At 43.1% G+C, this 17415-nt stretch overlaps 1 protein-coding gene across 3 annotated transcripts; it reads right to left on the bottom strand.

Moving 5' to 3' along the window:
- Positions 1–56: 56 nt before the first annotated feature.
- Positions 57–15047, bottom strand: rhcgl1 (Rh family, C glycoprotein, like 1). 3 transcript variants are annotated; one of them, XM_057337924.1, is made up of 11 exons: positions 14765–14902; positions 14431–14561; positions 14111–14261; positions 13876–14023; positions 13254–13420; positions 12851–12988; positions 12492–12628; positions 11591–11715; positions 11424–11497; positions 4068–4147; positions 57–3615 (listed from the first exon to the last, which is right to left on the bottom strand). In XM_057337924.1, the coding sequence occupies exons 1-11, from the start codon at positions 14786–14788 to the stop codon at positions 3594–3596; spliced, it is 1197 nt and encodes a 398-aa protein (XP_057193907.1). In that variant the 5' UTR covers positions 14789–14902; the 3' UTR covers positions 57–3593. The 3 variants fall into 3 exon arrangements, with proteins under 3 accessions (XP_057193907.1, XP_057193904.1, XP_057193906.1); XM_057337921.1 differs by having other exon boundaries at positions 58–3615; positions 14431–14623; positions 14765–15046; XM_057337923.1 differs by lacking the exons at positions 57–3615; positions 4068–4147 and adding an exon at positions 10321–11345 and having other exon boundaries at positions 14431–14623; positions 14765–15047.
- Positions 15048–17415: the final 2368 nt, after the last annotated feature.

Genomic DNA, 17415 nt, shown 5'->3' with positions numbered 1-17415 from the left:
TGGCATTTGCCAAAAGTACTTATATAGCAAAAAAAAGTGTGCGTGTGTGTAAAAAAACATATTAAGAACACAAATGATTAACATGTTTAATGAAAATAATTCAAGAAGTTAAAGCTGTAATCTTACGTGAATAAACAAAATGGTTGTTGACTAGAACAGCATTAAAGTCTGGAACAGAGTGATATTTTATCTTTTTCATGTAGACCACTTTGGAAAACGTAAACAACGCTGGTTCAGAAGAACTCCCTGTTTCAGTTTTTTACCACTGAACAAACGTTTGAACAAAATATAAGAAACAGAAGATTCATATCTTAATCAAAATGTTAAACAAATATGTTTAGGATTTAATTATTTGTGAGATTAAAAAAAATTAAACCGGAAGTACTGCTGGACCAGTGTTTACATCTTGCCAAGTGGTCTAGTCCGTTGTTAATTATTCCTTATAGTTATGGCAACACTTTTTCTAATCAATTTAATGCATATACAGACACAAACCCTTTCTTTCAAAATAAACAAGTACAAATAAACAATATATAATTCACATAGTTTACATTTATGCTAAACTTACGTCACACAATGCTTGGATTCAGCAATATAACAGAAATAAATCATGTTCCTACAAAAAGCATTTTCCTCATTAAGGGGAAGAGTGTAATTTAGTGCATGCTGAATTCTCACCACAGCGTGGAGCTCTCTCTCTATCATGCTCATTGTTCTCCTTTGCCAGAAGAAAGAGGCTCAGATGGATGCTCCTCATTTATAAACACAGCTGGGTTGCAGTCGTCCCCTGGACCACTGCTTTGAGACCAGTGTTTCACTCACAGTTACTGAAAGACCTCTAAAACATTACAAGGCTAACTTCGAAATGCAGGTGCATGGGATTTTGTTTTACCAGCATGGGAATAACAATATTGAACTAGCTCCTTTTATTGACACTTCTAGCACATGTACAGTACAAAATATACTGTCTTTCTTGTGGCTAATGCATTAACTGCCGTGCTCTCTGTTGTGGCTCTTTGGTTGATGGGTTTGCATATTTTGGTGACACGGTATTCACTTTGTGTTCTGACAGATACCTGTACAATAAAATAAACAAAGCATCCTCAACCATCCGCAGTGACTTTTGTTCACGTAATCCACTTTTCTATCAACAGTTACAAAACCAGAGACCACAGTCATGTCTCATTGTGACTTGCATAAGCAGGTAGAACAAAAGACGGATCATCCTTAAATAGCTTTGCATGGAACAAATATCGAACAGCTGTGTAAGGGGGTTATCTCAGGAAAGATATCTTCATATTAAAAGTTACTGTGGCAAAAGTCCAGTTACAAAACCTGCTTGTCTAGTGATTGACAATAATAAGGAAAAAGTATGATGCCAACCGATTAAGGTACAGTATGTGGCTATACAGAAATAGATTTAAGTAAAAACTGACACTTTTCTTGAGGGAAAATGTGTAAAAACTTCACTGTTTGTCCAATATTGATTGCATATATTCGAGTCAACATCATTTTTAGAAATCCTGTTTAATGTTAATTAATCATGTGGTTATGAGAACCATGTCATCTATTACAAAGAGATATTGTTATACTTAAACTCTAGTCAGTATGTTCTGTTCAGTTTGGCTTTCTGTTTTTTATTTTTATTTATTTTAGTTGATTACATTTATGGTGTACTTTTAATTGCTAGTACTTTGGTTCATTACTTAAAAATTAGAGTCTCCTATCAACTTAGTGGATTCTGCAATTTTCTTACATGTTGAATCTGGTACAGCAAATAATCTCAGAAATGTATGTGTATTTATTTCCACTTTACTAAAATGTTACAAAATTTTACAAAAAATGTCTAAACAGTTATGGACTGCTTATCTTAATGGGGACGGATGTCATAATACATTAGTATAATGCAAAATTATATCGTATCTATACATCTGTGGTGCACTTAATATGGCTCTCCACATACACATACATGTTTTTATTTAACTCGTTGAACCGACGACAGACCATCAGTGCTGGAGAGGCTATGATCACACTGTTATTTCTGTGACCTTTCCACTGTGGCTGAAACCACTGGCATCTCCACTAATAGGTTACCACAATGCAAAGGACATAAAACTAAACACACAGAATAAGTTCTCACTGTATGTGGAAAAATACAAATGCAAGGAAAGCACTTTCATACTGCTTCTTCCACTGTAAAATAATTGATGTGAAGAGTGAATGCAATGTGCAATATGCAATATCATATGTTCAGTTGCACAGTATGTGACCAGTAATTTATTTAACTGATATTAAACTGATGTTTTGGCATTTATATAACATAGAATAAAATGTCCTTTAATATTTATTATTAAGCTGTTAACAAAGTTAAAACATGTAGTGACATGAAAAACCCCAGACCTCTAAAGAAATACAATAAATACAATGCAAATGATGAAAAAAAAGAGATTTAAACAGGATGTATAATAAACTCAAAATGAGTTTTAGATGTTCTTGGCATATCAGGTGCCAGTAAGCAAACATTGAAGCAAATATGTCAATTATTAACATGTCTGCACAAAGCATTGATTCACATTATGAAAACAGATACTAGGACAAAAACAAAAAACAATTTAGGACTACATTTAGTAGGTTTTTTGATTAAAAATAAATCATAAATCAGGCTTTTCTGACAGAGTGATGTGTTAAATGACGAGCTAAATAACGGTTGTCCATGTGCAGCAAAAAATATATGGTAGCACATTTATTTAAATGTCTGGCCATCAATGACTTCATGACTATTTATTTAAGCAAAGCACTTTGAGTAGCATGAGGGACTATTTTAAGGCTGAGTCTGTCTATTTCACTAAGAAGTAATTCTTTGATTTAATTTTAAAACTATTGACATCAACTGTTAACATAAATAATAACCTAAGCTATAGTAATAAAAAGAAGCTCTATTAAAACGGCCCTAACACACGCGGTTTCTGCCAATCTCATATTAATCTTGAGTACCTATAGAGTAGTATTGCATACTTCGTATCTTCGAAGAGTATTTAGTTTGACTAAGAAAATTTGTTACAAAACAGTTTTATATGTTCGAAAAAAACTTTTCGAAACCTGTACGATCGCTGGGGGAGTGTATCGAGGACAGAAATACTACGTAATATGCCCAACTCATTTTTTGACAAGTTGAACATGTTAAGCATGAGAAGACAGCACGTTTAACATTGTAAAGAAGTCAGAATGCATGACACACCGTTGCACCACCCCTTGAATGTCAGACAGGTAAAGGTATCAGATAATTATACTTTTAAGACATAACAGACATTAAACACTGATAAGTTAGATGTCTTCACATTTTGAGGAGCTCTCAGATCAACTTGGAATGTTAAAATTTTTAAGTGAAAATAAAAACAAGAAGATGTCTGCTTGGATTTGTCTTCGTAAAAAGCAATGGTTAAACAGGCTTGTCAGGTGTGATTGGTGGTTTTGAATAATGACATTACTTAACCTGCAGCACATGACTGAAAATTTCCATTGAAATCAGCTTGTTAGAGCCTTCATGGTTCGTCAAAGCTGAAGTTTGTTTGTTTGGTGTTCAGGTCTCTTTTCTATTGATTGTTTCGTTCATATCTGTGTACATAAGAGATTGAGGATTCAGGAAAGTTTTTTATTAATCTATTAACACAGCAATTCTGACTATTGTAATGTAACGACTATCAATTGACTTTGATTAGTGACAAACTAGAGGAACATTTTAATGCTGGGAGGTTGCTCATTTAGAGCTGATGTAACTTTATGACATTCTCAGATCCCTCAGGAGAAATACAATTAGATACAATTAAGTAACAGTAGCCAAACACAGATCATTTGTAAAAGTTGAAATACATGACTTCTGATTGCTTTTGGTGACTGGGTAATTTACAGCATCATTTAAAACATACTTGGCAAGATTTTATTTTTTGTTGCTCAGATCATGACTTGGGTATTACCATGGGAGCCCTTTGTTACACTCAGGACACTTTAAGTGAAAGGAAAAATGCATGAATGCGCCCATTAATATAAAACGTGACATGTGTACTTACAATTCTGGTGGCATACTTCTCACATGGTTTATGTTTGAGTGTACGGAGACAGAGATGTTGTCACCTTCATCATCTGGAAGCTTTATAAAAAACAATTGTATATGTTTCTTCATTTATTAATTCTAGATAATTAAATTTAATAAATATATCAATTACTTAAATAATTTAGAATATCGTCACTGTCTTTCCGAAACCTTGGATGTCCAAATTCATTTTTTTCAGGAAATGGAAAAACAAAGTTGACAAGTACTTTTTAATCTACTTTTTATTCGATATTTGCAAAGCCCAGTGACAAACATAAAAGATGGCAACTAATAATGATTTAAGGCAAAAATAAAAATCCAAAAATAAGGAGATTCATATTGAGCCATTGAAGGGACATTGGCAAAAATAAAAAATCAGAAAACTTTCGCATGCGCACGGGAAAGTTTCGCTTGCTCACGAGAAATGTTTTAAGTCATTTACGTTTAAAACGTTTTTATGTCAAACGTTTAAAAATATCCCCTCCCAACTGCATATAGACATGTATTTCCAATTCTACAACTCTTGCACAGTATCGTCTCGGTTACGGATGTAACCTCGGTTCCCTGATGGAGGGAACGAGACGTTGTGTCGAACCGACAGATGGGGTTCGTCCCTGAGAACCAATCGCTTCCGACTTCTTAGAAAAGGCCAATGAAAATTGGCGAATGAAATTTGCATGCCGGACTCCGCCCCCGGATATCCGGGTATAAAAGGGAGACGGCGTGCCTCATTCATTCACCTTAGTTCTGAGGAGCCTGAGACCTCTCATGACTGCTGCAGTGAACAGCACGTGTTGTGGCAAGAAGGACACAACGTCTCGTTCCCTCCATCAGGGAACCGAGGTTACATCCGTAACCGAGACGTTCCCTTTCTGTCGGTCTCTCGACGTTGTGTCGAACCGACAGAGGGGGTTCCTATGGAAAACGCCATAACACTGTGCCCTGTCACAATCTCTAGCGAAGCGACGGTGACTGGCCTGGGATGCGCTACAGAGACCACGTCCTACCGCAGGGAGGAGTCTAGTGGAGATACCAACATGGTCTCACCGATAGGGGAGAGCTCATGGGAAGAAAGTGCGGATTGAAGGAGTTAACCGCGAGGTGGAGGTCCACCTAAGGAGGTCATGGGTTACCAAGGTGGGAACCAGCATGAGGATACATCAGACGGAACCGCCCTACTGGGGGGTTGCAACGTCTGGTAGCACTATGTCCGGTTAGAGCTATGTTGCGAATAACTCCGGAGATACCCGGCCTAAGGGGCAGGGCTGCTCTGCCCAGCCCGCCCGCAGGAGGTGCTTGCTAGTGATGGATGGAGTGCCTGTTCTTCACCCAGTGGGGGAAGAAGGGAGGCTAGTAATACGCTGACCCCCTTAGGAGAAAGGGGAGAAGGTACTGTCATAGGCGTACACCCTACCGGCCGCCGGACTTGCCTGATGCCTTCAAGACTCGAGCCGATACCGTTTTTACGCGGAGGCTGTAGGACCTCGTGAAGGTGATGGGTGTAGCCCAACCCGCAGCTCTGCAGATGTCTGCCAGAGAGGTGCCTCGAGCCAGTGCCCACGAGGAGGCTGTACTCCGTGTGGAGAGAGCTCTCACCCAGTGGGCGTAGGCGATCTTAGGACAGGTACGCCAAAGTGACGGCGTCCATGATCCAGTGCACCAATCTCTGTTTGAGACAGCCCTGCCTGCTGATCTCCAAAACAGACAAAGAGCTGCTCAGAACTTCTGCGGCTCTGCGTGCGGTCCAAGCAGAGGCGCAATGCGCGTACTGGACACAACACGGATGGGGTTGGGTCTTCCTCCCCGGTGGGGAGCGCCTGTAAGTTCACCACCTGGTGTCTCGGGGGAGTGGTGGGAACTTTGGGCACGTAGCCGGGCCGGGGTCTCAAGATAGCGTGAGAATGACCGGTCCCGAGTTCTAGGCAATCTGTGGACACGGAGAATGCTTGTAGGTCCGCTACCCTCTTGAGCATCCTCCCGAGAGCCGTCTTCATCGAAAGTGAGAAAGAGCGGCATCTCCGAGGGGGCTCCAGGACCGCATCAAGGTCGTAAGAGGGTACGGAGCGTGGGTGAGGTGGTAGCCTTCCCGCGCCCCTTAGGAACCAAATCAGGTTGTGCTGTCCTAGAGACTACCAGCAACTGGGTCGTGATGAGCGGCAACAGCGGCTACATACACGTTCAGTGTGGAAGGGGAGAGATTATTCTCGAGTCTCTGGGAGGACCGCACCCACTTGATCAAGCAACTCCGCGGGTCTTCTCATCGAGAAGAGCACCAGGATGAGAAGAGGCACCTCTATAGGCGTATAGTCGCCTAGTGGCCAGGGCCCTAGCCTGAGTAGTGGTCTTAACCGCCGCAGGGGTTAGGCCACTCAGGATCTCCTAGTTCCGTCCAGGGGCCAGACATGGAGGTTCCAGAGGTCTAGCCCGTGATGCCATAACGTGCCCTTGCCCTGGGAAAGCAGGTCCTTCGTCAGGGGAATCGGCCAGGAGGGAGCTGTCGTCAAGAGCATTAGCTCCGAGAACCAAGTCCGGTTGGGCCAGTATGGCGCAACTAGTACACTTGATGCTCCTCTCCCTGACCTTGCACAGGGTCTGTGCAATGAGGCTCACTGGGGGAAAGACGTACTTCCGCTTGTCCCACGGCCAGCTGTGCGCTAGAGCATCCGTGCCGAGGCAGGGAGTACCTTAGCGGGAAATGGGTGGTGTCCAGGGAGGCGAAGGGGTCTACCTGAGCCCGCCCGGACTGTACCCAATGAGCTGGCTGTGCAAGGGGGGGGGAGTCGCCACTCTCCGCGAGGCGTCAACTGACGAGAGAGCACATCGGCTGTCTGGTTCAGGTCGCCTGGGATATGTGTGGCTCGCAGGGATCTGCTCACCTGCGGACTCCACAGGAGGAGGCGTCGGGCGAGTCGTGTTAGCTGCCGTAAGCAAACGCCACCATGGCGGTTAAAAACGCTACGGCAGTTGTGCTGTCCGACCGGACCAGCACGTGCTTGTTCTGCACGAGAAGTAGTAACCCCTTCAGTGCGAGTAGCACATCCAACAACTCTAGGCAATTTGATATGCCTGCGCAGGCAGGGGCCCGTTGCACACGGCACCCCAACCCTGCAGGGAGGCGTCTGCGACCCTGACGCGTCTCGACCTGCCCGAGAGGGACCCCCGTCTGTAGAAAGGTCATTGAAGACCAAGGGGTTAGGGTGCGTCGGCAGAAAAGCGTAATCACCATCCACCTGCTGCCGGTGTGCCACGCTCTCCAGGGAACTCGACTCTGTAGCCAGTGTTGGAGTGGTCTCATGTGCATCAACCCGAGGGGTATCACCACCGTCGAGGATGCCATGTGCCCAGGAGCCTCTTCCTGCTGACTGCTTGAACCCAAGCAGTTCAACACTGACTGAGCGCAGTTGCGCTGTAATGGAGACAGAGTTGAGTTCCATACCAAAAAAGAGGATGCTCCGCACAGAGGAGAGCTTGCTCTTTTTCGGTTGACCTGTGGTCCCAATCAATCTAGGTGCCGAAGCACTAGGTCCCTGTGTGTACATAACAGATCTCACGAGTGTCAAATGAGCCAGTCATCGAGATAGTTTAGTACCCGCACACCTCTCTCCCTGAGGGGAGTGAGGGCGGCTTCTACGATCTTCGTGAAGACTCGTGGGGACAGGGACAGACCGAAGGGGAGGACTCTGTACTAATATGCCTGATCCTCGAAAGCAAACTGTAGGAACGGGCGATGACGAGGGAGAATTGAGACATGAGAGTAAGTGTCCTTCAGGTCGATTGCCATGAATCCATCTTGATATCTGATAGATGCCAGGATGCGCTTCTGCGTGAGCATCCTGAACGGCAGCTTGAGTAGGTGCCTGTTCAGGGTACGCAGATCTAGCGACCCCCGCTCTCTTGGGGACGATGAAGTACGGGCTGTAAAACCCGTTGAACATCTAGGCTAGAGGGACGAGCACGATCGCTTCCTCACCAGAGGGGTGGCGACCTCGGCCCGAAGCACGGGGCATCCCTGCCTCTGCTGAGGTTAAGAGGATGCCCCGAAACTTGGGCGGGCGTCCAGGGAGTTGGATCGCGTAGCCGAGACGGACCGTATCCCATAGTCACCGTGACGGTTTGGGAAGCTCTTGTCAGGCTCCCAGGGACTGATAGGGAGGCTAGGGGTACGTTCTGCTTCATCGACCTCCCGGGGGTGGTTCGATGGCTGGCAGTGCGGATCCATCGCCGTGTGGGGGACCCCCAGAGAGGAGATCGGCTCTGCAGTTTTACCTGCCTGGCGATGATGTCTGATGATTATGCTCGACATTGGGTCTTGCCGCAACGTCGAGTTGCCGAACACCGTCGTGTAGAGGGTGAGAGCGACTGTGATAATACCCAGACGATGATGTGGCACAACGCACCGTCGATTGAGAGTGCTTAGGCTGCTGATTATCCTCGACATTGGGTCTCGCCATGACGCAACGTCGAGTTGCCGAACACCGTCGTGTAGAGGGTGAGAGCGGCTGTGATAAACGCCCAGAGAGGGAGAAAACTTTTAGAATGGGCTGTTGGGACGGGGCAGGAACCGTCCCGGATCGACCACCAGCAATGGAATGGCTGGGGTCGGGCCCGAAGGTATTCTCGATCTCCCTGGGGTCTTCCCATGAGGGCCGCTTTGGCTTTCGCCGTGGCTGCTGACGGGGTGGTGGTCTCCTCTTCGATGTCTCGAAGAGGACCAGGGCTGCTGGGAAGCAGACGGTGCACGGGATCTCGGCGGCCAGAGGGCGGTCGAGTCGTGGCTGGGGAGGACATACTTGATATCCTCTGTCTGCTCCCTAACTGTTGAACTCGACAGTATCACCAAACAGCCCCCCCTTGCGAGATGGGTGCATCGAGAAAGCGGACTTTCTCAGTATTACTCACCTGTGCAAGGTTCAGCCAGAGGTGTCTCTCCTGGACCACAAGTGTGGACATCGCCCGACCCAGGGCCAGCGCAATCACCTTGGTCACCTGAGAGCGAGGTCGGTGAAGCCGCGGAGTTCCTGCATAAGCGCTGGGTCGGTCTTACCCTCGTGGAGCTCTCTCCGTGCATTGGCCTGCAGGAAGGCCATAGCGTGGAGAGAGGGGACAGCTTGGCCCGCAGCAGAGTAAGCTCTCGACACCTCAGATGCCGAAAAGCCTACGTGCTTTGGACGGGAGTCTAGGTCGAGCCCCTGGGGGACATCGACGTATCCTCTAGCTGCCCCACCATCGAGGGAAGAAAGGGTGATGGAACTAGTTGACGTGTACGCGCCGAAGGGGGCATTCCAGGACATACTAGGTTCCTCATGCACTTCCGGGGGAACACGACACTGGGGGCGAGTGCGGCTTGGAGCCGCTCTCAAGCCCGATGTACCGTGTATCCAGCCGCGAGCGTTGGGAGAGGCAGTGCGGTGCACCGCAACCCAATGCCGGCGGCCCGGGAAAGCATGGCTGACATTTTGACATCCGCTTCTTCCTGATCTCGACCCCCCGAGGGAGGGAGCTTCAAGGAATTTCGGAGTCTGATGCCAGTAAGTCACCCTCCGATGCTGCAACAGACATCTCATCATCATGTACCGTGTCCGATACGTGATTGAGGAATAAGACGGCGGACCGTCTCATGGGGAACGGTCAGACGAGCAAGACGAGGTGCGAACGGTCCGCGAGCCAGTGGCTGACGGATTAGCGCTCACAGTAATCCTCATATCACCCTCGCTGCTCGCCGTAGCAGGCGGCAGGGCCGTAGTCCTGCCGTCATGGAACGGGAAGCAGACGAGGTGGTGGCTGAGTCCCGTGGGAACACAGCCACCCATGACGCAACGTCTGAATCGTCAACCGCCCGCAGTGCGGGCAGGACGTATCCACAACATCTTCCCCAGCGTACTGGAAGCAGACATCGTGTCCGTCCCCCTCCTCGATGAGTGTGTTGCACCCACGAGAACAGCGGGACATGCCACTGGAGAAATTTGCTCTTTTAGAGAAAAAACTTGAACACTTCTGGAACCGCCGAGACGCCCAGGGGAAGTCGCTGCAGGAAGGGACAGTCCGCTGCACCACGTCGTAGAGCCGGCAGTCTTGTAGCGAAGTCTGTTGATCATGAGCGAAGGCTCCGAAGAACAAAAGGTGAATGAATGAGGCACGCCGTCTCCCTTTTATACCCGGATATCCGGGGGCGGAGTCCGGCATGCAAATTTCATTCGCCAATTTTCATTGGCCTTTTCTAATAAGTCGGAAGCGATTGGTTCTCAGGGACGAACCCCATCTGTCGGTTCGCCACAACGTCGAGAGACCGACAGAAAGGGAACTACATTTCATTTAAACTGGTGCCAACTCGTGAGCACGTAAAAAGTAATAACAAATAGTTTCTCGTGAAACTACAGAGAAACTATTTGACGAGGAGATTTTCTGATTTTTATTTTATTAGCTGTGTCTCGTTTCGTAAGGCTGCGTCCTTGTGTCCTCTATAGGTATCATCCTCTAAAGCAGTGGTCACCAACCCTGCTCCTGGAGATCGACCGTCCTGCAGACTGCAGCTCCAACCCTGCTTCAGCACACCTGTCTGTAATTATCAAGCAAACCTGAACACCTTGTTTAGATAGTTCAGGTGTGTTTGATTGGGGTTGGAGCTGAAATCTTCAGGACGGTCGATCTCCAGGAGCAGGGTTGGTGACCACTGCTCTAAAGGATGCGGTATACAGAGTATTCTCAACTTAGAATTAAACGAGACATCCTTCGTAGGACATACTGGCAGAAAAGGAAACAGGAAGTACCACGTTGTTGCCAACACGTTGCACTCACACACCTGTCAAATTAATTTAAATGATTTCTACATGATTTAAGAGGTAAACAGTTGGTTACTTTCTACCCTAAACAATGCCAAAAGAGTTAAACAAATATACAATTTTGCCTTACTGTTTCAAAACATTTAAAAATCACTAAACACTTGTAAACCTATTTACTACATATGCCTGGTAAGATAAAAAAAAAAGTGACACAAATTGTAAACTGTTCACATTTAAACACCACATATTTTATTGAATGTGCAGCTGTTGCCGTTTATTCAAATAACAGACGTTGGCCGACGCAAAGAATTGTGGGTTATCTCCAGCAACGAAGGATACAGCTCATGTATCCTCCGAATTCCTGTCAAAGAAGGTCGCATTTGAAGGGTGCCTCCGGAGAGTCCTACCTGATTTTATGAAACGAGACAGCCTCGATGACGTAGCAGCCTTCAAATGAGACCTCTGGAGGATGCAGCCTTACGAAATGAGACACAGCTATTGTCTTTCTAACTGCCTTGAGTTTAGTTTGCAAAAATAGTTTGTAATTTGCTTACCTCCCAGTAAACCTCATCCTCAAAGCAGTTGGCATCTGCTGGGTCTCCCCAGATTGGCAGCTTTAGAATCCCCCCTAGAAAATGTAATAAAATATCAACCATAAAAAATCAGCACTAGCCCAAAAACACTTAACATAGTTTGCCTGCTTTACTGTATTTGCACTTACCAACCAAAGCGCCACCTATGAGTCCAAAAGCTATTGCTACACAAAGACCAGCGGCCTGGTAACCCCCCTGAACATTGACCGTTCTGTTAGCAGTAGCCTCTTTAAAATCGAAAGTGTTAATCAACCTGAACAAAAACAACATTAGCATCATTAACAAAATATTTTCAGTTTTGTTTTCTTCATACCTGTAGCTGTACAAACTATGACCATATATGTAGATTACACTTTATGGACATTACAAACATATTTTACAGATTTATACCATACGTTTAATATTTTTTTATAAATACATGTAAGTTAATGTAAACATTTTTGAAAAACCCAACAGTTCTCCAAATGGTGTTGCAATCAGCCTTACAGCGTTGAAAAAAAATCATTGTTTATTTGTGAAGGGTTATGCCCCCTTTTTTTGGTTGATTTTCTTCACCGTAAGTTATTTCTCCAAAAAGTTAAAAGCTCATCAATTGATTAGTTTTGTTTTAATGAGCTTTATAAAGTCATATAAAGCTGCATTTACTGAATTGATGATAGTAATTATTTGTGTTGAGAATATTTTGATACCCAAAAATCTGTAATTACTTTATCAATAAAATTTGAAGAACCATTTAGCACTTAGCAAATAAACACATTTAAACTGGCTAAACAAAGCAGCATTACTGAAGACAAATATTTGGTAAGAAAACAAAGTCGACTAACATTACATCAGTAATTTGCATCGTAAATAAATAAAATGCAGCCTTCAGTGGTAACTTTGGATGACAAAATGATTTTATTCTAATTTAGGACACTCAGACATCAAGCACTGAGTGCCTAAAGCCACAGTTGACTGTAACATGATGGGAAGAAGTTGTGACAGAAAGATGCAAAACATACTGAGTATCATTTACACAAGCACACTTACCCCTCACGTCCATAAACTGATTCAGAGGCAGCAGCAGCTGTTATTGCTCCAACAATCCCTCCTAAAACTCCAGGCATTGCATGCAGATTATGAATACCACACGTGTCCTGGATCTTAAGAGTTTTTTCCATGAAAGGCTGAAAAGAAAAACATATAGTAAAAAATGGTTAAAAAACCCTACACTTCCATCAACTTTAATGATGTTCTTTGAAAAATAAGTTTGGATGAAAGAATTATCTAGATTTATAAAACAATATTTTACATGTAGCATCATCACATAAGGTGTTTCTATTCCTTATAATTTTTTAGCTAATCAGAACTATATTTACTGTAATACATGTCTCAGTATCATAACTCACAGTCAGAAACCAGTATCCAAATGTGGAAATGATGCCTGTACAGAATCCCACTATTAGGGAACCATATGGTGTAATCATAAACTCTGAAACAGTCCCCATTGCAACACCACCAGCCAAGGTAGCATTTTGAATATGAACCTGAATATTGTGGGTAAAAATACATTTATTTATCAATTAAATAAAGCATATAGTTCACCCCAAGGTCAAATCATTAGTCATCATTTATTCATACCATTTCAATTTCATATTACTTCACTTCTTGCATGGAACAAAAAAGAAGAAATTACAAAAACACTGCTCTTTTTTCTCTCTCACAATAAATGGCGAATAAGTCTGTCAGATTCTAAAATTGATCCTTAAGACTAATATCATCAATAATATCAAGAAGTCAGTAGATGTTTACCATGTCAAGTTTTCCATGTTTCTGTGAAAAACTTGAAATAGCAAAAGTAGTAAGAACTGATGCAGCCAGTGCAAGATAAGTGTTTATAGCTGCTCTGTGTTGACCATCTCCATGATCTGCAATGGCGGAATTAAAACTGGGCCAAAACATCCAAAGGAAGAGGGTGCCTGTAAAACACAGCAAAAAGGAGGATCTATTGACAGAAATGCAATGTAATATGCATAACTACAGTATGTTTACAGAGATAAATACAGATAAATAACTTGCATAATGAAGCGTTTTTTATTATTATCTTAAAATGAGCTATTTCTATCTACATACACTACAGTTCCTATTACATGGATTCGCCATGTTGTTTCTTCAGTACTATCCATAAATTGAAAAACTTTACACAACTCTACAGAGCTTGTTTCGTAAATACGTTATTTCTTTCAGAAAAGATGCAAAAACGTGCTGACATGTTTGTCCTGTGTCAGTTGCTGCAGTGCTTCGAAATGGAGGGGTGGAGTGAGCCGTTGGTTGCAATTCGCAACCTCACCACTAGATGACGTTAAAATCTCCACATTGCTCCTTTAAGAATATGCAACAGGAAAATTGAGAGGAAAATTGATTTGTCACTCACCAATTATTGCAAATACGTCAGAGTGGTAAACCGACCCTTGTAATCGCTTGCTTTGAAATAGATTTGGTCGATAGAGAACCCAAGATATGGTCAAACCATAATATGCTCCAAAAGTATGGATGACCATGGAACCACCTGCATCTTTCACCTATCCATGAATTTAGAAGAAATGAAATCGTCATAATTCGAACATTCACTTAATTAAATGAAATAAAATAAGTGCATTTAAACTTACATGTAGGAGTTCAAGAATGATATACTCCTCGACTGCGAACAAAGTGACTCCAAACAGTGTAAGAACCATTAACTGCACTGGACTGACCTTTCCCAGTAAAGCACCATACGCAATAAGACAGCCAGCTACACAAAAGTCTGCATTGATGAGGCTGAGTAAAAAAAATATTACAAGTTATACATATAGAATAATAAATCTTCATCAGAAAAATGTGAGCTACACGACAGCTAAATACATGAAGAACAGATCAAAAAAGTTTCATAACTGTTGCAAATGTTTACTGAGCTACACAAATCAGTAGAGCAGGAACAATCAATTACTTCTCAATCCCAATTTTTATCTTCCAGTCTTCTTTGTCAAAAGAATGAAACCAGCCCTGCATCAACAGAGCCCACTGAATCCCGAAGGCCGCAATGAGGAAGTTGAAGCCGACTGCACCAAAACTATAGCGCTTCAGAAAAGTCATGAGAAATCCAAAACCGACAAAGATCATTACATGCACATCCTGAAAGCCTGATGTGACAACAAAAACAAATTTTTTTTTTTGAAATGCAATATTAAAAAAAAACATTATATATAAAATGCATTTGAAATACACAAATGACTGCAGTAATTTCAACAAATCGCATTGAAAATAATGGTGATGATACTTACTTGGGTATCTATAGTAAAAGTCATTCTCCATATGACTAGAAATGTTTTCCTCTTTCATATGTTCAATCCAGTGGGCATCAGACTCCTCATCATAACGGATGAACACACCAAACAAGATGATCATAGCAATCTGCCAGACAACGCAAACGGCTGGAAGACTGATTCGAATATTAGTGTTTTTGGTCATTTTCAGATTTTAAACCAAGAGTTCTGGGGTTGACCGTAAAATTGCTTTCCTTTTAATTCCGTCTCTTGCTTTCTGCAAGGAACATGTGACTCACCTTTCGTCATATATATACTTTTTATAGGGAGGTTTTGGGGTGTGTCATTACTTGATGTAGCCACTCCTCCGTCTACACACGCACACACATGCCAAAGTTTGTAAATTGCTGAGGAAGAGAAAGCTATGGTGTTCTCATAGAACTTTTTTAGATAAAATAAAACACAACAAAGCATATCATTAACTTTGTATTACATTTACATTTATACATTTGGCAGACGCTTATCCAAAGCGACTTACATTGCATGATACTATGCATTAAATATGATTAACAGTAAACATTAACTATATATATTAGGGATGTGGCCCTCTTTAATGTCAAAAGCTTGTGCTATTTTGCAGATAGTACCTAGATCCATCTACGGATTAAATATTACTATTGGCACATTTTTTTGGTATTAAGGTTTTAACTTTTGATCTTTTTTAAGTAGCAGCTTAAGGATGCATCTGGTTATTTATAATATATATATACTTAATTTGTTTAGAAATTGGGATTATACACACTGTAAAAAACAACCTATAAAATCTACTCAATAAAATTGAGGTAACAATTTGCATTCACTTTAAAGGAGTATATTCTACCCCATATTTTTGAGTAAAGAGCACCTAAATTTATAAGTGTGGCGAGGGGGGCGTGGTTTTGCGAGGTCTGCGCCGAGGGGAGGAGTCGAGAGAAAAACGGCGCAAGTAAGTCAAGCACACATTAAGATCACCTGTGTCTCGTTCCAGTGATTGGTGAGGAGACATGTTTTAAGCAGCACAGCGGACGACAGAGTTCGAGAGAGAACCTGAGAAGCAGTCTCAGGAGCGAGAGGCTGAGAACAGGAACGGCTGAGGACGAAACCCAAGAGCGAACGTCAGAGACCGTATGCTTCAGGAGAAAGCTGACAGCATCTTGTGGTGCCATATGTGCCAGGAGGGCCATACTTTATACTATTGTTTGTTTACTTTGAGTTTTGTGGAATAAATATTCGTCTCAGCCACGCTGACCCCGCTTCCTTTCTTCCCTCATATAACGAACTTACTACAATAAGTTATAACAAACTAAATTAAATTTGGTAAATTTTACCTTATATATTATACAAGTAATTACTTAATAAAATTGGGTAATTTTTACCCTTTGACAGCAGGTATTGTTCATCTACCTAATTGTTATTAGTAATATATAGCCAATATAAAGAATTAAATGTTACTTATTAAAAGATGGTTGAATTTACTTAAAAATGGTGAAAGGAGACTGTAATTACATTTTTCCAATGAACACACTTTATTTTTTAAACACTTAAATCCTCTTACATTCAATTTCAAGTGACATACCACTTCACTTTTACAAATTACTTCTTGAACATCTTCCATTTTAAAATAAACATGGACTGCTGACACAAACATTTAATCTTTAAAATGTTAAACCCTAATGCAAGTACAAAAGAGCCCTTCTATTCAAGTTCAAATACAACTATTGCTTACATTACAAATTCTTGAACATTTTCTATTTAAAAACAAACCAATTGTAACACTCCCGTTTGTCCCTAGCCTGGTTTTTCCCTATTTTGCCCATGGACGTTCATTTGTACACGCTCCCTCATCATGACTGTTTCACCTGTTCGTCGTCATTGTCTCTGCACCTGCCTGTCATCAGACTCATTACCCGGACACTATATATACACTCACATTGCCTTTGTTCTTTGTCAGGTCTAATTGTAAATTGTATACTGTAGTTGTTTCATGTTATGCTTACCTCTGACTACCCTTGGATGTTATCAGTTCTTAGTTCCCGTGGATGTTTACCTGTTCGTAGTTCTGTGGATGTTTACCTGTTCGTTGTACCCGTGGATGTTTCTCTGTTCTATGTTCCATTGGATGTTCTTCAGTTACCCGTTTATACTATAACGTCTTGGTTACGGATGTAACGTCTCGGTTACGGATGTAACCTCGGTTCCCTGATGGAGGGAACGAGACGTTGTGTCGAACCGACAGAATGGGGTTGTCTTGAGAACCTATCATCTTCTGAGTATATTGAAAAGGCCAATGAAAATTGGCGAATGAAATTTGCATGCCGGGCTCCTCCCCGGATGTCCGGGTATAAGAGGGAGCCGGCGTGCTCATTCATTCACCTTTGGTCTGAGGAGCCTAAGCATCCTCCCCCGACCGCTGGGGTGGGCGGCCAGTGTTGTGGCATGAGGGACACAACGTCTCGTTCCCTCCATCAGGGAACCGAGGTTACATCCGTAACCGAGACGTTCCCTTTCTGTCGGTCTCTCGACGTTGTGTCGAACCGACAGAATGGGGTTCCTATGGAAAACGCCACAGCACTGAGCCGCGTCACAATCTCTGCGGAGCGACGTTGACTGGCCTGGGCGAGTCAGACGAA

This window comes from Triplophysa rosa, linkage group LG7 (assembly GCF_024868665.1).
Source record: "Triplophysa rosa linkage group LG7, Trosa_1v2, whole genome shotgun sequence".
Lineage (NCBI taxonomy): Eukaryota > Metazoa > Chordata > Actinopteri > Cypriniformes > Nemacheilidae > Triplophysa > Triplophysa rosa.
This window is presented reverse-complemented; position numbering and strand designations above follow the sequence as displayed.

What these genes read in the sequence shown, in the direction of transcription:
- rhcgl1 (XM_057337921.1), bottom strand. Translation starts at nt 14,951, where the DNA reads ATGACCAAAAACACTAATATTCGAATCAGTCTTCCAGCCGTTTGCGTT. An exon ending in TGACGTATTTGCAATAATTG is followed by an intron (nt 13,421 to 13,875) that starts GTGAGTGACAAA and finishes TGTGTTTTACAG; the next exon opens with GCACCCTCTTCCTTTGGATG. An exon ending in TTGGATACTGGTTTCTGACT is followed by an intron (nt 12,629 to 12,850) that starts GTGAGTTATGAT and finishes TTTTCTTTTCAG; the next exon opens with CCTTTCATGGAAAAAACTCT.